Here is a 26,135-nt window from a genome sequence, read left to right as displayed (position 1 = left end):
ATGACTTGCTGAAAAGTAGATTTTTTTTTTTTAAAGAATTCTCAAGGGCCGCCAGCTGTGGAGGATGCAGGGTTTGAAACGGCGCTATGAAAGCCAGCACTTTCCTCACTTGGTTCACAATTAACAATACCCTGATATCCTTTTGAAAAAAGAACATTCCTCAAGGAAAATGATACTCCCATTTTCTTAACTGCTGTTCTGGGGGCTAGAGTCTATCCCAGCATTCATTGGATAAGAAGTGTGTATAAAGTGGAGAGACCGGCAGTTGATCAGACAGACGCCTTAAATCACACTCGCACCATTTAAACGTTTCCAGTTACCAAACGTGTGCATGCCAGTCATGACAAACAGCCCACGACTTTCTAGCACAAAAGAAAAAAACATAGGGATGATACATGAAATACAAACATGAATAGTGATAAATAAACCCATAAATACCATAAAAGATCAGCATAGCTACTGGGTCTGAAAAGTGAACCTGCATTCTTTCTCATGGCCAGCAGGAGGCAAATTCTTTGGTTGCCAAAATACTTACATTGGCCTCAATCACAATCTCCCGTTTTGAATAAATGTTCCTTTAGTAAATTTTAGATCCACAGGCTGATATTATGAGCTGATATTAGCTGTTTGAATATTTATCTGTATCAGCTTTTAGAAGAGTTGGTAAATGAAAAATGTAAAGGTAAAGAAGAGATGGGAGAAACACCCTTCAGCCATGAAGTGTTGACATTGTGTAGTAGCCACAAACGCAACAACTAGTTGGTCAGAACGGAGTCGGGTGGAGCGTAAGCACATAAATAAATAACTACACATAAAAAATGTTAGGAAAAATGCTGAAATATTGGAAAATTAGATTTTTAAATCACCAAATATCGTTATAGGTCTTAAAAGTCCTATATTGGTTGGGCTCTAGTAATTTCTGGTGATAATTAGTCAGAAAATAAGTGTATCTATAATATTCTCATTGGCTGTCTTGTCTTTCATCATATTTGATTCCAAAACAACACGATGAGCACAAATGCTTTGCTAGAGGTTTATAAAGTGTCCTCACGAACCAGTGGCTGAGAGCATGGTGGATAAACCAGTTTTCATACATATATATGGAATTACTGATTATTTCCATCACACTGAACTGAAATTGCAGAACTCAACTCAGAGAACCTCTTTATGAGACTTGCACAACAATGAGATGGTAATTTGGACCATTCCTCAAGAAAAGAAAAAAAGGTTTCTCTTCATCAGTATTTTTGGGATGTCTTGATTCAGTGGTTCTTTTTAGGTCATACCACAAGATCTCAGGCAAAATCCTTCTGGAAGAAAGTTGTGCTTGAGCTGTATGATTCAACTTTTCTTTAATATGGAGAAATTTGGTGAAACTGCTGAAGATCTGACTGCTCCTCCTGTAAAATTCCTTCAGCCGCATTTTAAGTAAGATTCCAGTCTATCTCATATACTCCCTTTTCTTCTTTTGGTGTTGTTCCTGGTGGAAATTATTTGCATACTGTTTAAAGATCCACATCAGAGTAGCCTTTAGTAGAAAAAAAATTGTCTTCATATTTTTGTTATTTATAGGTCAAAGCTGCCCAGTCCCCGAGGCAGAGAAGCAGCCGCAAACCAGAAGTTGATTTCCATTTGTTCTCCTGAAAAGCTGGCTTTGGTTCACGCCTTATTTACAGTTACCAACCGTTGCTGTCTTTGTATCTCCTTTCCAAAGCACATTAATGCCTGGGGCACGGTTTACCCTAGGTTTCCATGCGTAGAATTAATCAGTGATCTTATATGTTGCAATGTGTATGTATTTTTAGATGGTACCCTGACCTTGTGCATGCATATTCCCCTCTGGGAGAAGGTGAATTACAAATATATTTACAAAACACACTCTCAGTCCAATTAGCATAATTGTTCAAAAACAGGTGCGACCAGATAAAGTTGATAAATTAGACATGCTTCGGGCCAGTTTACCCACCATGTTCTGAGTGTTAGAGCGGCTAAGTGTTTGAAGGGTTCTGTGATCAAAGTGCCATGAAAGAAAGTGCAGTCAGATATGGCAAAGAACAAGTTGCATTTTTCTATTGTGTAGTATTCTTTTACATTATTGCTGCTATTTTAAATAATTGTAATTTAAACACACATGACATTTTGATCAAATTCAGTTCAAGCTGATATTTTGTCAGGTGTGAAGTGAGTTTTGCATTTTCTTCTTTCTAACCGTGGGAAATGGGGACTTAGTGGTGTTAATACCGATGTTTGCAATGTGTTTTGTGCCTTTTGCAATTTTACAAAGAGATAATAATTCCTCATGAGAAGAAAAGTCAAGAAAAGTTGCACCTTTTTTCCATTGGAAAATTTCATCCTGTAAGCTGTCGTGCTTGGAAGATGGAAGTTCGCTGAATGAACAATGAACAAAGCATGATTATTAAAGGCACACTGATTGTTAGAAATAATACCACCTGAGCTTGCCGTACTCCAGGATTAGGCAGCTGGTGAGCGCAGTGAGTGCACTGATCTTTCACGAAAGTGCCAGCGACTTGTTCGTGTTTGGAAAAGGCCAACAAGATTCAGACAAGCCATTTTAGTGCACACAAGTCTTTTCATGCTTTGGGTTTTTGGTACCTTTATCTAATTTTCCTCAGCTCTGTGAGCATGACTGAAGCTGTTCACCAATCACCAGCCCCCAGTCTGCTTCCTGTGCAACGATCCACCCCTGTGGAGAACCACCATGGTGCTCAGTTTCACCTTCAGGGATGGTTCCTGTGAGGGATAGCTCAATAATTACTGAAGCATTGTTTTTAATCGATTCTTACGTGGCTGAATTTTCTTTTCCTCCTCTGTTTTAGTCGTTCCTTTTTGTGTTGCATTTCTTATATAAAAGTTATGTCTTGATCCTCTGGAATGTAACTCACTTATATGCCTGGGCTTGTCTTTGTGGTTTTTCCAAATGTTAAAATGCGTCATGTAAAAAAGTGTTATTTGGTTAATCATGACCTTCACCTCACTGTTCTTTCATTCATTTTTCAACACATGATTTGATAAATCAAGTATTTTTCTTTTTTAGAATTTTGAGATCAACACTTTTGCATTTGTAGCAAATGTCGTGCTCCAAGGCTGATTTTGTCTCTTTTTCTCCTGAGGAAAGGGGTCATCATGGACCATTCTGAGTTTTACACCACTTGTAGATAAATTTGGAAATCTATTTAAATCCCTTGGCAAGCTCTTGGATACTCTCAACCTTTTTTCTGAAGGCCTTACAGAGCTCTTTAGCTCTCAGTATGATGATGCCACACACTAAAGGAAAGAGAAGAGCAGACACTAAATGTCAGATTTTTAACTCATTAATACCTCTATAAAGAAGCATTATTCAAATGGCTCGCAATCACTGATCTTTGGCTGTAACATGACATCCTGGAAAATGTGTTTGCATCCTATCCAGCTCTGCAAGAAAAAAGGTATGCAAACATATTGCTCCTGATCTTGGAGGAATACACATGCATCACTTTAAGAAGTTCTCATTGATTTAGAACGTGACCTGGACACATTGATTCTATTTTATGGTCTTAAAAAGTTATTATATGTTTGTTGACCTTTTCCACACATTCAGTATTCCCCAGTGCTTTGTGTTCTACTTGTAGTGGCATGGTGTACACACAGTATACAGGCAAACAGAAGGTATGCACACTCTGGTTATACTTGCCTATGCAGTGCATCTCCAGATAACGAGAAGTACTACTATTACCAACTTCAGTCCAACCCAGTGGATTTAGAGTCTGTCTGACTGTGGTGTGAGTGACTGGTGAGACTGCTGCATGATATTTTGGATCACTGCAATACTAACCTAGCCAGAGAGCCATGGATGGTTAGGGGAGAACCAGCTGCTTCTTATTTTTGCAGTCAGGCTGAACGTCTTAGGTACTAGTTACCTGGTCCTTGTTCAGCTCACTGGAGTTGGATTATGTCCACAGGACGTGAAGCACACTGGAGAGACAGCTAAATGGTGTGGAGGATCTCCACAGAAATAATCTAGTCACATGGTAGAGAAACCTGAGGAGGGTAGGGTTGGAGCTGGTGGTCAGCAGTGACTGAACTTTCAAAAATAAGAGCATGACTCCACACCATTTCTGTGGGGTGAGGTTTACAGCTGATTGAATTTCCCATAGGTGATAATATGAGTGTGAATTGTTGTATGTCTTTCTCTGGTATCCTTGGAATAGACTGGCGACCCTGAGTTGAATAAGCAGGAGAAGATGGATGCCACTAGTTAATTGATTGATTGGAGATTGTGTCATTCTTTCATTTATTAAAACAAAACAAAACCTGTTTGTGGGAAACTGATTTGGACAGACAATTTCCCAGTGGTTATTTCGTTAGCTTTTCACTTGGTTTTAGATTATGCATGTCCTTCAGAGGGTTTTGGAGGACATGTAAAGAAGAGCAGCAAATCTGAATGACTCAGTTACCTGAATAACCCTTTCAACTGTAATTAGTTGACAAATTTATCACTATGCCTTTAATAGTGTTTCTGCAAAGCATTTAATTATACTCGGATAGGTCACCGAACTGTCACTGGGGTCAACCTGGTACGATTACTGTTTTGTAAGATTAATGGAACTATATTTGGATGAGACGAGTCAGTGACTTACTTTATAAAAAATGATCCACAGCTCTTTGGAGAATTAGAGAAAATGCTAGATAAGGGCATTGCCAGGGTCAGACTCTATGCATGTCTAGGGGCTGCAGGTTTCCAGGAGCACTGAAAATCAGTGGGGGCTGTCAATGCACTCACAAGTGCATTATAGTTTGTTTATATGTGCACAGCAAAAACATGACATCACACGCTCAGTTTACTGGTGAATGAAACCCCAGAGTTTGCCTTTCTCTGAAATGAATTCAAAAAGGGATGGACTTTCTTAAAATAGTAATAATGATAATCATCTATGTTGGCCTTTTGCTTGTGAAATGGCCTTTAGGCTTGGATGTAAATGCATAAGTGCGTATCTGAAAAAATAACTTCGGTTATTTATCCCATTGACTGGGTTTTTTTCCACTCCTTTCATGACCACGACTGTGCCTGTTAACAGCACATCCTGTAAAGGATCTCATGTATGCATGAGTGTCTCTGAACAAATACAATCAGTTTGGAACCATACTGAAATCTATAGCAGTGACAGAGCAGAAGGGTTATGGACAAAGGCAACATTGTCATTTACAGTGGCATAGTTCTTCAGAATAGGCCTGAAACGAAGCCCGTCTGTCTCTGAGTGTGTGTGTGTGTGTGTGTGTGTGTGTGTGTGTGTGTGTGTGTGTGTGTGTGTGTGAGAGAGCGTGAGAGGAAGAGACATAAAAAATTCATTAGAAGATGGAAAGAGATGTCACATCGAATATGTACCCAGCTGCACTGACGACCATGAGCAGTGAGCTGTGTGAGGTTGGCGTGGTAGCAGTGAACACGGCGCTGCAGACCTGACCTGGGTGAATTCTAAATTATGCTATCACGGAAGTGCAAAATTGGAAGCTTGATAAACCGAGCAAAATGTTTATTTTTATCTATAGTAGCTACACCATCGTTTATTTAAAGGAGAAGTCTGAAAAGCTTTACGGTTCTTCGGACATTAACAAAGAGTAATTATATTATCCGTGAGCTGCTACAGTTTGGCTGAGAGTTTTGGCACGAGCCAAAGTCTTCTCTTCCCTCGCTGCTGCCAAGCAACATTTTCATTTAGAGGAAAGAAAAAGGAAAACATAAAAAATGCATTAAAGCAAGAGCACGGGCACAGATTGCATTAATTAAATTGCATCAACTCAATAAAGGCAATCACTAATAGAAAGTCAGTATAAGGCCATATGACATATCAATCCGCTTTGCTTAAAAAACACGCAGGCCGTTGAGACTGATTGATTGATGGGCCTTACTTTGATGCTGAACTATACTTCCTAGTGACAAAAGTCATCAGAGCAACATACCTGGATCAGTGTAAAAGACAGCAAAGGTATGATGATGTGGTCAAAGCCTTCATCTCCACAATGCCAGGAATATCAACTGGAGATAACATCATCCTCATCAAATATTTAAAGACAGGATGAAAAAAAAAATGGACTTAAATGCCAGAAGATTCACAAGGGGATTTAAAGACAGGAAGAGTGTTACTCATTATCTATCTAAATGTCAGTGAGATGCGAAAGCCGCACAGAAAGCTTTAAGTACTGAGATGCAACACAAATGTAATGCCACATCTCCTTATTACCCTTTAAATATGTTGATCTAGAATGCATTAAAACTAATAAAAGAAAAGTCAAAGACCTTTACTGATAGTTTATAAGTACAATAGTCTTTTTATACATATTTATTTCTTGTGTGCCGCTGAGGTTGTTACCACACCAAACGAAGCCATCTCTTCTCTGAGAACACACTGGAAGAAACTAAGTGGCTATGGCACCGCGCTGTTTAGATATTGTTAGATTTGGGTTAAAGTGACAGTGAGTCACCGCCAATGAATAAACACCACCCAGAGATCTGACAACTGCGGCTTTTCGCTTCCTCCGCCGATGTAATTAAGTCCCCCAATATCTGGTTGTCACCTTGTTGTATCATTACCGTTGCTGGATCATTTCACTGTACTTACTTATTACTTAGTGCCCACTAAATATAGCTGTCCTCAGGCAGCTAGTGCGATAGCACATTGCAGCTGTGGGTTATTACATCCTAACCACCCCCTCCCACTCTAACCTTACTTAGACTTCAATAATACGCCACTCTGTGAGTTATGTGGGGTTTTTTCCTCAAGATTTACTCTGTCAAGGACATTGTGGACAGGAGTTATGATGCTAGTTTATTTTTCTTTCATCTGGGGACACTGCTGTGACACTGAGCCCCCCCAGTCAATTAATATAAGCCTTATAGCACTCTTAAAGCTTCAATGCTTAAGATTTGATGGAGTTGAGTGGGAAGTTGCTGCATTTACTGATTATTTTTAGGATATCCCTAACATCTTATTATAGGGTGGGCGAATGGATAAGTTTGGGCCTTGATTCTTCAGTGACACGCTGTGACAGATGATGCCTTCCAGCTCCTACTATTTAATCCCGACTTCTGTGAGAGTTTAGAAAAATATTAAACTTGACAGAAACTGACCCCAAAGTTTGTGCAATGCACACTGGCCTGTCTGTCCAAAAAACTGTCTTGTTTAGTGTGAATCACCACAGGAAGTGATTCACTATAATACATTTATCAGTCTGAAAATGAAGCTGGTACCCAAGTGTTGCTAAAGTACATAGTGATGAGCTCAGAGAACTGAGCCCAACGCCTGCAGTAGTTCAATAAATGATGCATAGCTTCTTTCTTTAATTAAGTGTAGGTCTTTGAGTTAATTGTTAGTTTAGTTGTCGGTAGTTGGTTTAAGGCAGGGGTGGGGGAACTCCAGGCCTCAAGGGTCGATGTCTTGCAGGTTTTAGATGTGTTCTTGATCCAACACAGCTGATTTAAATGACTAAATTAACATGTCTTGAAGTTCTCCAGAGACCTGGTAATGAACTGATCATTTGATTCAGGTGTGTAGACCCAGGGTGATATCTAAAACCTGCAGGACACCGGCCCTTGAGGCCTGGAGTTCCCCCACCCCTTCTTTAAGGGCTATAAGTTTTGTCATTTTTCTTTTATAGCAACCTCTTTGTTTATTATATATTCAGGGCACATTTTATGTATGATTGCTACTTAAGTTTTTGTAATTTAAAAATCTCAAATTGGGTTCTGACCATCAAACACATTTGTGTGAGCATTTCTTTCTTGAATCAGTGGTTTGTATATGCTGGTTATGTTCTGTTTCAGATTTGGTTGTTGAAATGATGCTTTCAGTCATTTGGAAAATTTCTTTTACTTAACACACACATTCCCCTGTGTTTTCCTGTTATCTTTAAAAAAAGCTTTGCAGGATGGTATTTTATTTCATTATTACATTTGTTTCATATATTACCAACCATATATCAGAGTTATTCTGACTTTTGATCTAGCACCATCTTTATGTTAGGCAAATGTTACTGTTTTATACTTGGAAGAGTAGGGACATGTCATGATAGAGGAGTGTGTAAAAGTCATCCATCCATCTATCTATTGTGTTTCATGTAACTTCCAGGAAAGGCCAGCTAGCTTCTGATTATCCTTATCAGGCTGTGTGTGTGTGTGTGTGTGTGTGTGTGTGTGTGTGTGTGTGTGTGTGTGTGTGTGTGTGTGCGCTTGTGCGTGTGTGTGTGCGTGCATGCATGTATGTATGTATATGATTACTGTAATGTTGTTAGGTTAGTTGGGTTAGTTCTTAGTTGTACTGCACTGCAACATGTGACAAATAGAAGCTATTGGAATGTGGCTCATGGTCAAAGTAACCATTCATTTTACCTGAATCGTTGAGTCTCTCCCTTCCTAATTATGTTCCTCCATCTATTTTCTTACAACATGAATTTCTGTCTCTCTTCCTCACTCTGTTGGGACTGCAGTTCTCCACAGCCAGAGCTAGCAACAGACGCCTCCTGTGACTGCGAGTGAGTGACCATAAAGGGCTTGTTACTAATTGTCGGTGGTACTACTGTAGATGGTGAAGTAGCAGCCCCGGCAGCTAACATGTTAGGAGATTTGATTGGGCAACACAGTGTCAATAATGAAAATGAGCAAATGGCCTGTTGCCATCACTTGCACGGCTAGTGTGTGGTGGCCGTTCAATTGACCCATCAGCTCAAAAGTGCATTGGCCCAATGTCCAGTATGCCAGGTTACCAGTCCAGCCCTGGGTATAGCGCTTTGAAGAGTTCAGAGGTGTTATCTGAGTCTGTTAAGCTCATTAAACACGTTGTTGTAGGATTTCCAGGAGGCATATGTTTGAGGCAAACCCACCATCTTCACTGCAGGTTTCTATCATGACATGTAAAGAAAGATTTTGGCAAATAACTATTTCTTGAAATTTGGTGCGTGACTTTGACAGCATAAAATGTAGTAGCTTACTTTTGGAAATCTTTGTGGTCCCAGGCAGGAGAGCTCTAGTTCTAAGCCAGTGCTTTTGTCAAAGGCACTTTAAAAGAGAATTAATCCCTAACCTATCGGTCCCAGAGATGACCTGTACACACCAGTGGGAAGACATGCTGTCCATCTTTTTAGCCGAATCTTTTACTTTTGCCATGCCACGTGATCTAGGTTTGTAGGTATTTTACCTTTAGCTTCTCATTTTAAAGTAACTACCAATTTAGGTCAACTCTGAATAATTTGAATAATCTTCTTAATCAAATATTATCTTTAACACCTCCTAACTTTGAGGAAGAGCTTTAAGAGAATTTCATAAGCCATCACAAATGACTGGTGACCTACTTTAGTCCTTTAAAATCTCCCTTTCTCCTAAAACTACAACCAATGTCTCCATGATTGACTGGCAGTTTCATTTGGAAACAAGTCAGGCTTGTCATGCTGAAGCAAGTTTGTACCAGTGCTCGAGCTGGTTAAGAGCAGTCTGTGGTATTAGTATTAGTCTTAGTATTGCAGTACACCCACACTAGCCACTTTGTTAAGTATAGCTTGTTACCTTCAGAACTGCCTTAATTTTCAAGGCACAGATTTTAGTCCATACTGACATGACAACATCACACAGTTCCAGCAGATTTGTCAGCTACACATCCTTGATGTGAATCTTCCTTTTCATCACATCCCAAAGGTACTCTATCATATTGAGATCTAGTGACTATGGAGGCCATTTGAGTACAAAGAAGAAGCTGTTCAAGAAACCAGTTTGAGATGATTGGTGTTTTGGGACATGACATCAGAAGTTAGGGACATTCTGGCCATAAAGGGATGGAAATAGTCAGCAACAATACTAAAGTATGCTGTGGTATAATACTCAGTTAGGGTACTAAGGGCCCAAAATGTGCAGCAAAGGTAGCATCCATACTATCACACCACCAGCAGCACCCTGAACAGTTTAACTAAGGAAGAATTTATTTAGTTTTTCTTCAGTGATGGTTACTCCAAATTCTGACCCTACCATCCAAATGTCGGAGCAGAAATTAAGACTCATCAGGCCAGGCCACATTTTTCCAGTCTTCTGTTGTTCCATTGGGTGAGTGTGTACAAGCTGATACCTCAGTTTCCTATTTTTAACTGCTGGGAATGGTACTTTGTGTGGTCTTCTACTGATGTAGCCCATGTGCTTCAAGGTTTAACCTGTTCTGTGTCCAGAGATGCTCTTCTGCATACGTTGGTTATTTGAGTTACTGACAGTCTACACATCAACAATGCATTTTCTTTTTTGAAGAACTGCTGCTCACTGGACATTTTGTGTTTCCCTATTATGGACCTGTCCAGAGTGTAGCATGCCTCTTACCCTATGACAGCTGGGATAGGCTTAAGCCCCCTTGTGATCCTAACTTCTGGTCAGGGAAATGGGATGTTTTCTACTTCTGATACAGGAGTATAAAATTACCAATTCTAGAGTCATATTTTAGTTAAATAAAATATTTCTCTTAAAATTTTCAAATTGTTAATAGATGGCGTATGATCAAAGTGTTAGAAGGGTATCTAATTGTTGCTGGATAAACTGATTTGTATTAATGTCAAGGCATCCCTTTAAGCAGGACAAACTAATGTTGAGGGCTCAAGGTCATGGCTCTATCTTCCGGAGAAGAATCCAACACGGTGTACAGATTTGTGTACAATACATCACATTACTGGTTGAAAAAAAAGACTTTAATTCAGTGCCTGGGAGAAACAGTACAGCACAGTTATAATAATAAAACAAAACCAAAAAAAAACAACAAAAAACACGGATATCCACAGGTTTGTTGCAGACAGCGGTAGCATTAATGCCGTTACTCTCTGCAATTTAAGACAAGGCCAAAAAAAAAGTTTTCATTATTCTGGTTTTCCACTTCCTGAGACAGCAATCACTCCAACAAAGATTAGCAGCAAGCTAATCATTTCCAGCTTAATCGCAGATAGGATTTTATAAGGTGGAAAGACGAAAAGGGGGATATAATCACTTTAGAATCATCAGGCTCAATTTCTGTGAGAAAGAATCTTGCCCTCTGGGTACATGATTATTCAAAAAAGGAGTGTCGTGACGGTTTAAACTTTAGTGTGAAAAACCTGCATCTGAGTGCACCTGGGCAAAAACTGTTCTAATGCTCGGCTATCAGCAGAACGAATACAAAAGAAGTATATGAGCTTATTGTGTAAAGCTTTTCCGTGTGTGTAATAAGGCACAGGCTCTTTACAGAAGATTTTTTTTAAATGTTCCATATTTTATAGATTATAAATGAGGGTATTTAGCATTTTTTAATTTTCCATTTTTTATACTTCATTTAAAAATAAATATCTATTATCTTATTTCAAATTAAGATAGTCCTTGAAAGTTTGCTGTACCCCATCACAACCCACAATTCCAAACAAGAATTCGGAAGAAAAAAAAAAAAAAATGTGAAAATCATCAATACCTATGATATGGAGAAAAAAAATGGATATAGCATTTTTTTTAACAAAAGGTAAAACACTGATAACATAAAAAAGCACAAATTAAAAACATGTAATATACAGATTTTTAAAAAGGGCTAAAATTTGAGAAGGCTTTTAGGTTCTCTGCTGTTGTTCTGCCCCTTGAAGAAAATATGTGCCAATGCCCCCGAGAAAAGGGACCAACACCCCTCTGTTTGACCCATCTCTTTGGCGTGTATGGAGGGGAGGAGCAGACAATGCAAAGTCTCCCTGCCGGGCGAAGTGCCGCTGGGCCAGTTCATTGGATGCCACGTGTTCACAAGCTGTGTTATCAGGGTATTAAGAACAAAACATGTCTGCTTGGATGTAAAATGGATGTTTAGCTAGGGCCCAGAATTATTAAAATTAAAAAAAAATTTAAAAAGCAGAAGAATGGACATAATTATTTTTTGGAGGGTGATGTGAAGGCGTTCTCAATGCAAAGGACGATGTAGGAGCTGGAGCAGCTGCTAGGGGTTTGCTGCAAGAGGTGGCCGCTATGTAGTGATGATGCCAGACCAGTCACAGCGTGGTCGCCAATCCGCCACGTTTCGCAGTACTGGTCTGTTTGCCGGTGGCCTTTCTTGCTTGATCCGTGCCAGACCATTTTTTCAGGCCTGGAGGTGATTAAGAACAAAAGATTGCAAATCAGCAAAAGAAACAAAGGCTGGTTAACAACTGCATCTTGGTGTTAAATATGTTTTCGTTTTTTGGATACAAAGACTCACCAAGCGCTATCCCTGAGGATGTCTCTACCATCAAAGGAGTAGATCGGTACGTTTTCCCTCATTGTGCTGACATTGTCACCAAAGAGAGAGTCCCAACTGCTAAACAACACTTGGTTCTGCAAGAAAAAAGAAAATTAACATTTAGTATATGAATTGTTCTTTGCAAATACTAGTGATGTTTTTACTAACACTGACTTTATTCAGTTTTTCAGAAAGGTGGTGTCAGTCATGAAGCTGTCCTTGTTGTAATGTTGGGTCTTACCTTGAGGTTTACTATGGGGATGCTGTCCCTGTCCGACCTGCGGACGATGGTGTAGAGGTCTTGAAGCTTAGAGGACAGGAAGGCTCTAAATGTTCCCTTCAGGCCGATAGCGCGAGCCTGCTGGAAGCACAGGAAGTCTGCCCCACGAATCCCTCGCATGTTACCGGTGTGAGGGCTGTTCAAGGCGATGAGGTGGAGCTGATAAAGACAGACAGATTCACAAGAAGAAAATCACACAAATTTTCATTTTACTTAAACTGTGGAACAATTTAGGATGTTTTACAAAGGTCAGGGCTTTACATGATTAATGGTTTATATCAGTGTCCAAGTAACGTAATGTCTCCTGGTCTGGGTTCCACAGCCTATGGAAGTGGCAGCTAGAATCCTTTATCAGATAATATTGTCACAACATTCCCATTCTACATAATATTGTTTTGTTTTTCTAGTTTTCATCCCCATATAAGGTAAATTTATATTTATTATATTTTGAGCTTTTAAGTATCCACTTTACTCACTCCTGATCCATGTACGTCAAAACGGCCAGCAGGCTCCAGCACAGGGGGGACGGGTTGTCGTTGAGGAGTGACAGGGAATCTGCTTTCTGTCTGCTGGGTGGCAAATCTTCCATCGGTATGACCCGTGTGTGTCTGGTCTGGGAATCTGGGCTCATACTTTGGAAAGTATCGAGGGTCGGCGGGTGTGGGTGCTGGAGGTTCAATGGGTTTTATCAAGGTGAAACCCTCAGAGTAATGGCCTGCTCCGTTGTTTTGGGATTGGTCCTGGGACTCTGGGTATAGAATCACAGGTGGAGGTTGGACTTCTGCCACCTCATTCTCCTTTGTGTGAAAATGGAAGAAATAATTAAGTCATATGAACGTTACAATATTTTATTTTATTTTATAGTTCTCTGAAACTTACCAGCTCTCTGAAGAAAGGATTGTACTCTCCAAGCTGAGGGGAGAGGAATCAACTATTTAGTGTCGCTTTACATTAACTTTTTTCGTATGTTATAAACTAGTGATACATTATTAATGGTGTAAACTGGTTTTAAAGTCTGATTTTATCAAATTCCAAGCACTGCACTGAAAAGTAGATAACTGTACCATGACTTGCCGCACTCCATCGCGTACTCTCAAATAAAGATCTGCTCTGTCTATGATGTAGATGAGGCTGCCCTCTTCCTGACGTCTGGCCGTAGCAATCATTGTGTCATATGATCTCAAAACAGTCACCTGCACACACACACACACACACACACACACACACAAAAAGACCACCAAACATCAGGCAGATATATTTAAGAAAAATTACAAACAGTACAGTGCGTGCTGGCGGGCAGCCAGGGCCAGAGACCGTGGCAGACTGATCTCTACTAAAACTAGCAAGTGCTAGTGCTTGAGGTTGAGAGGTACTGGCTAGATATAGTTGGGCTCACGTCAACAGACGACTTAGGCAGAGCTTTGACAGCATTCCGAGGGACACTCAGGACATTGATTCCGAATGGACCATGTTCAGCACCTCCAGTGCTGAAGCTGCTGCACTGAGCTGTGGCCGAAGTGGTTGGTGGCTGTTGTGTTGGTGGTAACCCCTGAACCAGATGGTGGACACCGGAAGTCAAGTTAACCATCAGGCTGAAGGCCTGACTAAGCCTATCTGGGTTAGTTAGCCTGTGGGACTTCGGAGGCAGCCAATAGGTAACGACAGGCGAAGCGGAACGCGGCTTGGGCAGTGGCTGAAGCAAAAACTGGGGGGAGGAGTTCAGAGAGGCCATGGAAAAAAACTTTAGGACTGGCTCCGAGATTCTGCTAAACCATCAGACAACTCAGAAGGGGAAAGCAGTGCTCTAACTGCACCGTATATAGTGCAGGTACAGTGCTGCTGACTTCAACTGAAGATATTCCTGGGCAGTGGAAGGAATTCTTCAAAGACCTCCTTAATCCCACTGACACGTCTTCTGTAGAGGAGCAGAGTCTGGGGACGAGGGAGACGACTCGCCCATCACCAGGGGTGAAGTCACTGAGGCAGTTAAACAACTCCTTAGTGGTAGGGTCCTGGAGGTGGATGAGATTCTAGATGTGGCAGGGCTGTCTTGGTTGACACACCTCTACAATGTTGTGTGGAGATCAGGGGCGGTACCTTTGGATTGGCAGGCTGGGGTGGTGTTTCCCATCTTTAAGAAAGGGGACCGGAAGGTGTTCTCCAGTTATGGGGGATCACACTCCTCAGCCTTCTCGGGAAAGTCTATGCCAGGGTGCGGGAAAGGAGAGTCCATCCATTAGTGAACCTCAGATACAGGAGAAACAATGTGGTATTCATCCCAGCAATAAGTCTGACTTGTTCCCGTTGGGTGATGGACTCTGCCAGGGCTGCCCTTTGTCACTGATTCTGGTTATAATTTTTATGAACAGAATTTCTAGGCCTACCAAAGTGGCGGAAGGCGTCTATCTGGGCCATCTCAGAATCTCGTCTCTGCTTTTTGCAGATGATTTGGTTCTGCTTCATCAGGTGGTAGCCACCAGCTCGCAGTATCGCAGTATCGAAACCCGGTTCTTGTTGAGAACCGGTTCCCACTGTTTCAGTTAATTGGAATCGTTTGCCATTTTTGCAAACGATTCCCTTATCGATTCCAGTTGCCCCGAATGACGTCACCACGTTGCGGAGCGTCATTTACCTGGCAGGAAACAGGGCGCCTAAGCGGCTCAAACGCTCAAAAGTTTGGTTATACTTTACGAGAACGAATGACAACAGGGCAACTTGCAATACTTGCAAAGTAGATATTTCATTTAAAGGAGGAAACACTACAAAAATGCAAAAGCATTTGCTCACAAAACACGCGATAACCTTAAATGAATGTCGTGTTTTTAATTCCGCTCCGGACTCGTGAATCTCAACCCAGCAGCAGCGGTAACGTTTGCACGTCCTCTCCTGTTAATACGGCAGGTAAATAATCAACTAACAGTGCATGTTATGTTAGCGCGATCTGCCTTATTACAAAACCTGCTATTACTGTGCATTTAGGTGACCATGATGAGAGAGACAGACAGAGTCTGGCTGGCTCAGATGCTGGCAGTTCTCGCTGCAGTCTACCGGTAGCGTCTCCTTTCAGGCCAGGATAGACGAATGTCACCGAGCAGTGACTAAGTTTGTGGTCAAAGGCTTGCACCCATTTGCCACAGCAGATGCCCCCGATTTTCGGTAAGTGAATGTGTTTAATTGTAGGCAGGGACATTACTGGATATTCTTGTGTAATTGCTACAGAATACTTTATGTTATACTTTGTTATTGCTACAGAAGAATATTTATTTTATTATGTTACATTTACATTTGCGATCGTGGCTCAAGAGTTGGGAGTTCGCCTTGTAATCGGAAGGTTGCCGGTTCGATCCCCGGCTTGGACAGTCTCGGTCGTTGTGTCCTTGGGCAAGACACTTCACCCGTTGCCTACTGGTGGTGGTCAGAGGGCCCAGTGGCGCCAGTGTCCGGCAGCCTCGCCTCTGTCAGTGCGCCCCAGGGTGGCTGTGGCTACAACGTAGCTTGCCATCACCAGTGTGTGAATGTGTGTGTGAATGGGTGGATGACTGGATGTGTAAAGCGGTTTGGGGTCCTTAGGGACTAGTAAAGCGCTATATAAATACAGGCCATTTACAATTTTTTTTCCTGGGGACCCTGTGACACCCCATTGAAGAGCCGTAGGCTGTGGATCTCTTAAGATCTCACTGTTGGGTTTGTAAGGCCATGTTACTCCTAAATTTCTATCTTGTTCAAAGAGAAGATATAAAACAAAGTTCTAAGCTAATCGACCTTAGTGTTCTCCTTTTTTAAAAAGAATTGATAGGAGAATCAATAATGAATCGAATCATTAAACAGAATCGAAAATGGAATCGGAATCGTGAAAATCTTATCAATACCCATCCCTATCCTCAGCTGGAAGAGGGTTAAGCACCCACTCCTGCTCAGGGATGAATTACCCCCCCCCCCCCCAAGTGGGGGAGTTTAAGTATCTCGGGATCCTTTTCTTTTTCACGAATGAAGAGGGGAGTGTAAGATGGATTGGTGCTGCGGCTGAAGTGGAGGATGTGGGAGGGGGCTCAGAGTAGACCCACTACTCCTTCACATCTAAAGGAGCCAGTCGAGCTGGTTCAGGCATCTAACAAGGATAAAAGTCTCCTGAACACCTCCTGAGTGAGGTGTTCCGGGTATGTCCCACCAGGAGGTAGGCAGACCCAGGACATGCTGGAGAGATTATATCTCATGGTTGGCCTGGCCTCAGTGTTCCCCCAGACAAGCTGGAGGAGGTGGTTAGGGAGAGGGAGGTCTGGGCTTCTCTGCTTCCCCCGCGACTCAGCCCTTGGATAAGCGGAAGAAGATGGATGGATGAATGAATCGATGGGTGGATACAAACAATAAATCAAAATCTGCCATTCTACAGATGAATTAGTTTTGTGAATTCAGAATCTTGTGATGGAGCCATGAATAAATTTCAGTGATAGCACTCACTCCAGAGGATAGTCCAGGAGCTCCAGGTGGGCCAGGAGGACCAGCAGGACCAGGGATACTGACAGCTTAAATATAAAAAAATAGAAACAGAAGTGCAATTTATCTCCAGTATTCAACCAGTAAAGTGCATTCAGTAAGATTAAGATGTGGCTACCTGTAAACAATACAGGTTTACAGGTTTTAACCTGTAAATCTGTATTGTTTTTTTTCCCCAATAAAGAAGTGTTTTGTTTTGTTTTTTAGTGGAAAAAGGCACTTACAATAATTGGGACGATATGATCCTGAAAGGGACCCCGGGGGTCCAGGAGGTCCAGGTGGTCCTGGAGGACCTGGACGACCATCATAACCAATTCCTGGTGGCCCTGTTGGTCCAGATGGTCCAGGTGGCCCAATTATAGAATCTCCCTTTGGACCCTAATGCGGAAAAGAAAATCAGAAATTTCTGGAATATCACATCTAGATCGGGGCCAAATGTTTTTCGGTTGTATTAACAAATAAGGTCTCAGAACTCACTGGGAGGCCAGGTGGTCCTGGAGGTCCTTGTACTCCTCCAAATCGTGGGTCATAATATCCACCACCGGGCTCTCCTTTTTCTCCCTTGACACCTGGTTCTCCACGCTCTCCCTTCAGTTCATTCTGTCAGAAAAAGTTCAAATTTATTTCTTCTTCATCCACTAACAAACTAAAACAATGACTGGAGTAACAATGATCTAGCTTACCCTGAATGTGTAGATATCAACATTAGAGGATGCTCCTGAAAAAAAAAAAAAGGAGATGCTTTAGTGAAACAGTTGTGTAGCGTGCTGGATATTAATGTTATACAGCCATCTGCCATCAGATTGTTGTTGAGAAAAGCCATAAATCTGTTAGCAGAGATTTTGTTAAAACTATTATCGCAGGTTCAATTGGCAGAAATTAGCTTTCTCCAAAAGGTAGGGACCCGCGATAGGGTGAGGAGTTAAGTTAATTGGGAGCTGTTCAGAGTAGAGGATGCAATAAATGGTTTAAAATGCCTTTGTTAGTTTTTGACATTTTCCATTAAACGGTTCTCAAATTTAACTTAAATCTGAGTGTTTCTTAGTCGACTAAGAAATTAGTCACCAGGAACAACTCTAATCCAGATTAAAAATTCAGATTAGATGACATCACCCATGATGGCATGTAATCACTAATGCTCACACTTCTTCATGTACTGGTAACTGCTCACACTACCCCTCAGCCTTCTATTAGATACATGATAGCAATCAACTTGTTCTCAAGTTATTGCATTCACAATCTTTTTATAAAACTGAAATTCAATTTTATTAGGTGCACTTATGGTATCGATGTGAAAATCCTAGGTGACTTCCTATTTGAGTTATTGCATTTACAAAGTTGAGCATCCATGCTGGCCACCCAGACTGGTCATGCAAAGCATAATCCCCAAGTGCTTGGCAGAAACCTTGTGATTGCTCTGGTTGCTAGCAAATTTTGCAGTGATAGTATGAATAGAAGTGACGGACTCGTCTACAAACACTGGTCAGCTACTGTCCGAACTGTTGTGAAATTGTGACACAAACCAGAAATGGAGACTTTTTAAATTCAGTTCCATTCAATTTTATTTATATAACGACAAATCACAACGCCAAAATTACCCTTAAGGCTTTTTATATTGTAAACCCTATTGTATTGTTGACCCTACAATAACACAGAGAAAACCACAAAAATCAGTAGATTCCCTATGAGTAAGCACTTAGTGACAGTGGAAGAAAAAACTTCCTTTTTACAGGAAGAAAACTCCAGCAGGACCAGGTTCAGGGGGGGCTCAGACTGTTTGCCTCTAAAATAAAATTTATAATCCTATGAGCCATGTTGTTGCAGCACTGAGCACAACTTCTACTTTGAAAGCAAACCTTGTTCATTTCTGGTTTGTGTTGCACTTATTCAGCTTTTGCTATTGCTGGGTTAGTAGTAAACAAATATTTACAGACAACAGCTCCAATCTGCTAGCAACCAAAGCAATCACCAGGAGGTTTTTGGTGTAGTGCCTTCTTTGTATGTGATTTCACTTATTGAGAGCCAGAAACTTCTGGGAACTATTCCCAACCAGTCACAGATTACACACTTCCCTCACAGTATAGCACATAACCCTTTAAACAGTATGTGTACGACTTTACATGAGAAACATCAACAGAAAAGATTGCCCGATCCTATACAATAATAAAGGAATGAAATTTCATGTATTTTTAATCCAAAAATTAGAATTTACCTGGGATCCCTGGAAGTCCAGGCTCACCACGCTCTCCTTTTTCTCCTTTAATTGCTACAACACAAAATACAAAGTTTTTCACATTACAAAATTACTCATAACTCTCTGCAGGTTTAATTAACATTGAACCCTTGAAAACCATGTGCTCTACTGCCAGTGATTTCTTCATTCATTTTTTTATTCAAATCTAGACTTGAAAGCTTAATCTCCTGACAGTGGAGTGTATATCCTTTGCAGGCTGAAGGAGCAGAACTGAAATGAAATTCATAGATTGCACTGTTTATCTCTGCAGACACTTTGAACCCTTTAAAAATCCTTCCTGCTTTCCCCTCTCATATTTACTGAAACTCTCTACCGTGATCCTTCTCTTTGAGGAATTTTATCCGACCATATATTTTTGTAATGTATTTTTTTTACACACTAAAACAATAAAACACGTGAAGATGACATACCTGGATAATTCCTTTCATCATACCGCTGTTAACAGAAGGGAAACAATCAACAACAACAGAGGAAAATAATCGGTAGGGAAGATGAGACATGAACTTTAACTGGCACATATAAATGTCAATTTAAAACCAGAGTTTTTGGAATCCTGTGTACTCACATTGAAACGGTCTAAAGGACTGGCTGGGCCAGGGGGTCCTGGTGGCCCAGGTGGTCCTGGAGGGCCAGGCACTCCCTAATGAAAACAAAGATATTCAATATTTTTGGAGGACTCAATAATTTTGTGCGTTTAATAGAAGGCTGTAAAGCTTTGGCTGGGATTTTGTGTGGCCACTCTTTGAGAAATGTGTTTGGCAACATAATATTTGGCATTTAAAAACAAAAGAAGAGCAGAGTGGGTTGTTCTTGTTTAATGAAGCACAAGTTGCTTTAGTAATGCTTAGCTAGATGAAATTTCACTTGAATGCAGTATTTAAAACCTAAGCAAAGGTGTCATAGTTGAATTAAGTTTCATTAAAAAATTGAAAAACAGAGCTCAGTATATGTTTTGTTATAAAAGCTAAAACCAAAAAAACAGAAAAGGGGAAAAAAGACAAAGATTTGTTGGGGTTAAAAAAAAAACATTTATAATGTGCTAAAATTAACCTTTTAAGTTGAAAGTGACTCTGTATTTACACTCAGTGTGAAGAGTTCTGTGTGATGGCCAGTTGTCTTTAAAGTGACCTTTAACATGGGAACAGGGAAGTCACACAGTGCCTGTAAAAGACAGGCTTGAGGGATGTAAAGTAAGCTAATGTCATTAAACCATCTTTTCTGCTAAGCCTCCCAAGCTAAGGTATTGATAATAGTATTAATACTTACAGGGTAGCCAAGGCCAGATCCAACCCCTGGCTCTCCTTTCTCACCCTTATATCCATTTATCCCAGGACGACCCTGAAGGGAGAAAGTTATTGATTTATTTGTCTTTTGTTGAACTTGGAAAATAGTATGGTTTTTATCTTTTTGTTTCTAAGGTAAAAAGAAAAAAATGGTATAGAATAGACTTCACTATGGTCAGTCTTTAGTAAAGTAGTACGAAAGAAGCACTTACAGGTCTTCCAGGCATTCCAATTTCACCTTTCAGTCCAGGAGGCCCATATGGTCCCTGCACATATAAATTATATAATTAAACACGCTGTGAATTGACTGGTGATTGAATAAGGCAATTTAAATAGTTTCAGTACATTAACCAAAAAAAGTCTTAGAAATGGAAAACCTTACAGGGGGCCCAACAGGTCCTGGAAGTCCTCTGTCTCCCTGCATGCATGGTTTGGGGGATGATTAGTTTCAAGAACAAAATGATCATCACAAAACACACCAAAGACCAAGAGTACATCAACACATGATAGATACAAATGCAGATAGTCAAATTCACTGAGACTCACCTTTGGACCAGCTAGCTGTGCCAAATTCAGAAAATTTCCATCAGGGCCAATAACCAAGCCTGGCTCACCTTTTTCACCCTGAACACGGAGCAACAAGACAACAAATACTCAATAACAGAAATGATCAGAGCAGCCAAATGAAAGTCTAACATATAATGTAGACTTTACCTTCTCACCATAGCCTGGAGGACCAGGATCTCCTCGGTCACCTTTTGGCCCCATGGGACCCTGCAATATATTAAAAAATACAATAATATACATGAAAACATCCCATTAGATCAGTTAGATTTGACAGCACCCAACGTTTTGTTGCCATGAAGCAAAGAAGCCAATATAATGGGCCTTCTCATTGATAATTAATGACTATGACATTAGTATAAAGAATAATTTGTTGATTGCTAAATTATAGGAATGAATATGGCTAAATTTATAAATACAGGTATCAGTAGGTCACCTACCTACACACCCCATTCTCCTGATTTACATACAAGCTAGCGCTCCAAACATGCGTTTATCTCAAAGTAATCCCTGACTAATACAGCATTACAGTATTGTTTCAAAAGAATTCCACAAAATGATATCATCTGATTCTCACATTCACGTAATTACATATTAAAGTTTTAATATTGTGCATATGGTTATACAAGAAAACACAATTATGTAACAGAGGCAGACTCACAGGAAATCCAGCTCGACCAGGTAAACCAGGCCCACCCTGTAGAGGAAAACAAAACCACACACCTCTGTTTAACTTGATTAGATCAGTTTTATTCGTTTTCCTTAATACCAGCCAAACATTTGTTTATCAGTAACTACAAGCAAATCCACACACAGTTTATGGCTAACACGAATTAAGGCTAAAAATGCAGGTTGTGAAGTTAAGTGCTGCTTTTGCTTGGTGTAGGTGAATGAAAACCAGTGTTTGTTTCTTGGCTGTCACTTTTCCACAGTTGTTACAACACTGTAAATTTGTAATGAGCAGTGAGGTTTCTTTTGAATACCATAATCGTATGCCCTGCTGTGTGGTATAAATCTTAGTAGAAGCTGTTTGTCATGTTTCAGTTGACAGCCCACTTTATAAGGCAACTACTCCTTATAGTCACAAATGCAAACATTTAAAAATATGGCAGAAGAAGTTGTAAAATGTTCCCCTGGATTTTTCCTTTGAGTACCACTTACTTTTCCAGTGGGATCTGTTGCAACTATCAACTTCAAAATGGGCGTTGGCCCTTATTTGCCAGTATCAGCAAATATCGAGGCTGGTATGGATCTACAGGTCCATGCTCACCGTGATACCAGTGTTAGGGCTATTTTGTAACATGTTGATATTGGTATTATTGTGCAATATTGTGTTAGTCCAGGTTTTTCCACTGTGTGATTACAGAGCCTATGCATATTTCATGCTCTGCAGTATGCATAAAGGTGAAGAAGCACTAGTTGGTTGAAATTGTTTTGTTTTTTTCTCTTTTCAAAGGCCATCGGCTGAGATTCTGCCACAGACTGTGGATTCGAAGGTATGAAGGTATCACTTACTGGTACCCTTTGAGGGTAACCAAAGCTGCATGACTCAACATTAGGAAGCAAAATTGTAGGATGTCCTGGTAAATTGTTAAAAAAATGTTAGTGTTAATACCAGTTGTAACATTTCTGGGTTGTGACATGGACCACAAGCATGCTTGAATCTGTGCAAGTAACATGAAGTGAAACTCCTCTTTGTCTTTAGTCCAAGAACACCTTCAGAGTTCAAACATACCTGAGGACCAGCTCTGCCAACGACTTCATCAAACTGTGGAAAAGACAGACATTACCATCAGGTTTGGATTTTAGCTTCATACAAACTCAAACAGCAGTGCTCATCGCTTGTTGCTTACATTGCCTGATGTCTGGTAGACGATTTGTCCTGGTGGTCCAGGTGGACCTGGTGGACCGGGTAGTCCAGTTCCATCTCGACCTGGTTCACCCTAAAACCAGAAAGAGAGAGGGAAAAAAAATTATTAGCATCAGGTAGTGAAAACTTATCACATAATTAATATGACAGAAGATTAAGGAAGGCTACTGTGGTAGGAGATATCATTTGTGTTATATCTTAGTAATGAGTGCTTTGTAGTAAAACACGTGCAATCATAATTAAAAATGATATTCACCCTCTCTCCTTTGTCTCCTCTGTCACCCTTTGACCCCTGTAAAATTCAAAGAGTGAGATACATTAGCAACAGAGAAACCTGTATTTCAAATGACCGGTCTGCAGACTAAGCTCATTACATGAAACTTTCAAACAACAAAAGTTGTTTTTTTTCATATATCAGTTTTAATATACAAGTTGTCCATGAATGCCAGCATGAAAAAGTCTATTCCAAAGATAAAGAAGATAAAAACTTGGAGAAATTATATCATATGTAAATATTCTTCAACTAATCTGTCTAATTCAGAGATTTAATGTAATCTTTATTTATTAAGTCGTTTTTGTTGTTTTTTTACCGGAGGTCCAGGGAAGCCATCCAGGCCTGGTTGCCCATCTCTTCCAGCAGGACCTTCATCACCCTTCTCACCTGGTCTGCCGGGCAAGCCGGGGTTACCCTGCAGAAGAACACTCAATTTGAGTTGGTGGCAAACAAAATTATAAACGAAGAAGAAGAAACTGGCAGCAAACAGGAAACAGAGCAGGAGCTTGAACTTCTAAATCTTGCTTCCGTGACTTCATGTGGAACACATCAAGCTAGATTTGATGTTTCGCAAGAAGGAGGGCAAAACTTAATGCAAAGGGCGATGATAATCAGTGTCGACTGTTGGTTGGATGGATGTTGGTCTCTAACAACTAATTACAAGAGTAAACTATTTATTTGGACTTAAAGCACATTTAAGGACATGTTGTTTTATTGTGATCATACTTCAAGCTCTCCAACTCAACATAAATTATAATTTACTTACTGGAAGTCCAGGTAATCCAGGAGGACCCTGAAAGCACATATTTGTTTGGGTTATTTGCTAGTTCATGTATAGCTTCTTCATCCTTCATCATGTATTTGCCGTTTCCTCCTAAAAAATGTTTGAACACTTCTAAAAACATTCTCACAGAAATCTGCAAGCTACAGATCATGTTGGTTTTAAAGAAACCTTTTAATCAGATGGCTTATAGACTGTTGACCCTTGATGGAACCATATTTGATCATTTAAATGGACATCAAAACTGGCCATCCCATAATTCACTGTAAGGTTGGGTTTCTTCTAGCCAATCAGGAAAGATCGGGTTATGGGACAGCTAGTGACATTAGTGTATCTGACCTATCACCAATGGCCCAGAACCATGTCAGAATTCGGAAAGTTGAGTTTTTCACCCTTACCTACGCCAAAATCTATGGTTATAATATCAGAACTAACTGTGGTAAATTGATAAAACCCTTGCATTATATATAGTTCAATAGGTATTGTTAGTGTTGGATTTCTAGAAATTTGGTGATACCATATTGGATCATATGACTTGGTCACTTAAAACTAACACAAGTGGTGGTAGGTCAGTCATTCACGAGCCATACTTGTTATTTCTAAAAAAAAAAAAAAAAATTAAAGTACCTTATCATAAACTCACTGTAGGACAGTAGTGGTCAACAGTATATTGGATGTTGCCATGACTACACAGTGATCCAATAGAAAGTTTACCCCATTTTAAGGGCTTTTCAGGCTCCATATACAAGAATATGTAAATTTGTTTGTTTTATAGCCTTATAGCAGTTTTTTAAATATATATTTACATTGCATATATTTGTGTTTGTTTTTAATCTAAGTCTTATTACCGTTAAAATGATTTAGTCAGTCAATATTTGGAATTTATTTTGATTTATGAATGAAAAAAGGGCTGCAACATAATGTTATTTTAACTTACTTTGATATATTTACAGTTTCTATGGTAATATATTTTGTTTTCACTAAATCTAAACTTCCCTGTTATTGTTCCTTCATAGTTGCCTGGATTTTGCTTTAAAATGCTTCCTGCTTGTCTCTTTTATGGAATCCAGCCCATCGAGTAGCATGCTATAGAATAGCACAACCTATATAAGGGTGTATACACGTGTTCAGTTCAGTGAATGAACATTTCCATGTATTATAAAGGTTTAAGCAAGTACTATTGCTTATTCAAATTTTTACTCTGAATTTAAGCCTTATATAAAATTATCTTCTGAAGTCGGTAAGAACACGTGTACCTGTATTCCATCTGGTCCTCCGATGCCAGGACGTCCATTGAAACCACCAGCAGAGCCCTCCATGTCATCCTTCAAATAAAATGTTTTAAATTGCATTTTGGAGATTAAATGTTTTTTGCAAAAGAAACATAGTAAAGCTAGCATGTCACAAGTCTGTCACATTTTGCAGTCATCTGACAACGTTTTGGAGCTGGGGAGGGGAAAACTCTGGAGACTAATCAAAACATTTCCAGTAAATATTTTATCTTATAAGCCAATCACTATATGTATGTAGCTAAATATATCTACTTTCACCCAACCATTCATCCATCCTGCTGCTTATCCCGGTTGGAATGATAGGGGCAGAAGTCTAAGCAGAGAAACCAGACCTCCCTCTGCTTGCCCACCTCCTCTAGCTCTTCAAAGATCAGGTCATGCCTCAGTGTGGAGGTCGCCCCTCCCTAAACCCATATCCGCCGGAGGTTTCTTCCTGTTAAAAAGGAGTTTTCCCTTCCACTGTCGCCAACTGCTTGCTCATAGCAGGTTGTCTGATTACTGGGGTTTCCTCTGTATTATTGTACTGTCTTTATCTTAAAATGTAAAGCACCTTGAGGTAACTGTTGGTATTTGTTGGGATTTGGTGCTATACAAGTAAAATGTAATTAAATTTGATAACTTACAAATCCAACTCGATAACTTGGTCCAGGAGGCCCGGGAGGTCCAGGAGGCCCAACTGGTCCCCTGGGTCCAGGCAGACCAGCTAATCCTGGCTCTCCTTGAGTTCCTGGTAAACCACGTTCGCCTTGAGCACCCTGTAGGGCAAAAATTAAATAAATTAATCAAAGCAAATAAGAGATT

The 26,135-nt window shown here is 40.2% G+C and overlaps 1 protein-coding gene across 5 annotated transcripts in view; it reads right to left on the bottom strand.

The window, feature by feature from the left end:
• Positions 1–10,688: 10,688 nt before the first annotated feature.
• Positions 10,689–26,135, bottom strand: part of col18a1a (collagen type XVIII alpha 1 chain a) — an 82,328-nt gene continuing 66,881 nt past the window's right edge. For all 5 annotated transcript variants that reach the window (XM_031757373.2, XM_031757370.2, XM_039600217.1 and 2 more), the window contains 26 exons: positions 25,958–26,089; positions 25,299–25,367; positions 24,028–24,054; positions 23,578–23,676; positions 23,244–23,279; positions 22,971–23,060; positions 22,853–22,885; positions 21,779–21,814; positions 21,268–21,327; positions 21,100–21,177; positions 20,936–20,971; positions 20,766–20,819; positions 20,537–20,608; positions 19,836–19,910; positions 19,681–19,705; positions 19,229–19,282; positions 17,700–17,734; positions 17,494–17,616; positions 17,241–17,394; positions 16,981–17,045; positions 13,587–13,715; positions 13,402–13,434; positions 12,999–13,319; positions 12,484–12,681; positions 12,222–12,337; positions 10,689–12,110 (listed from right to left, as the gene is read on the bottom strand). In XM_031757373.2, the coding sequence (XP_031613233.1) occupies positions 11,897–12,110; positions 12,222–12,337; positions 12,484–12,681; positions 12,999–13,319; positions 13,402–13,434; positions 13,587–13,715; positions 16,981–17,045; positions 17,241–17,394; positions 17,494–17,616; positions 17,700–17,734; positions 19,229–19,282; positions 19,681–19,705; positions 19,836–19,910; positions 20,537–20,608; positions 20,766–20,819; positions 20,936–20,971; positions 21,100–21,177; positions 21,268–21,327; positions 21,779–21,814; positions 22,853–22,885; positions 22,971–23,060; positions 23,244–23,279; positions 23,578–23,676; positions 24,028–24,054; positions 25,299–25,367; positions 25,958–26,089 (2,364 nt within the window). In that variant the 3' untranslated portion in view covers positions 10,689–11,896. The remainder of the gene's footprint in view (positions 12,111–12,221; positions 12,338–12,483; positions 12,682–12,998; positions 13,320–13,401; positions 13,435–13,586; positions 13,716–16,980; positions 17,046–17,240; positions 17,395–17,493; positions 17,617–17,699; positions 17,735–19,228; positions 19,283–19,680; positions 19,706–19,835; positions 19,911–20,536; positions 20,609–20,765; positions 20,820–20,935; positions 20,972–21,099; positions 21,178–21,267; positions 21,328–21,778; positions 21,815–22,852; positions 22,886–22,970; positions 23,061–23,243; positions 23,280–23,577; positions 23,677–24,027; positions 24,055–25,298; positions 25,368–25,957; positions 26,090–26,135) is intronic.

Source organism: Oreochromis aureus, linkage group 16 (assembly GCF_013358895.1).
Source record: "Oreochromis aureus strain Israel breed Guangdong linkage group 16, ZZ_aureus, whole genome shotgun sequence".
Classification (NCBI taxonomy): Eukaryota; Metazoa; Chordata; class Actinopteri; order Cichliformes; family Cichlidae; genus Oreochromis; species Oreochromis aureus.
This window is presented reverse-complemented; position numbering and strand designations above follow the sequence as displayed.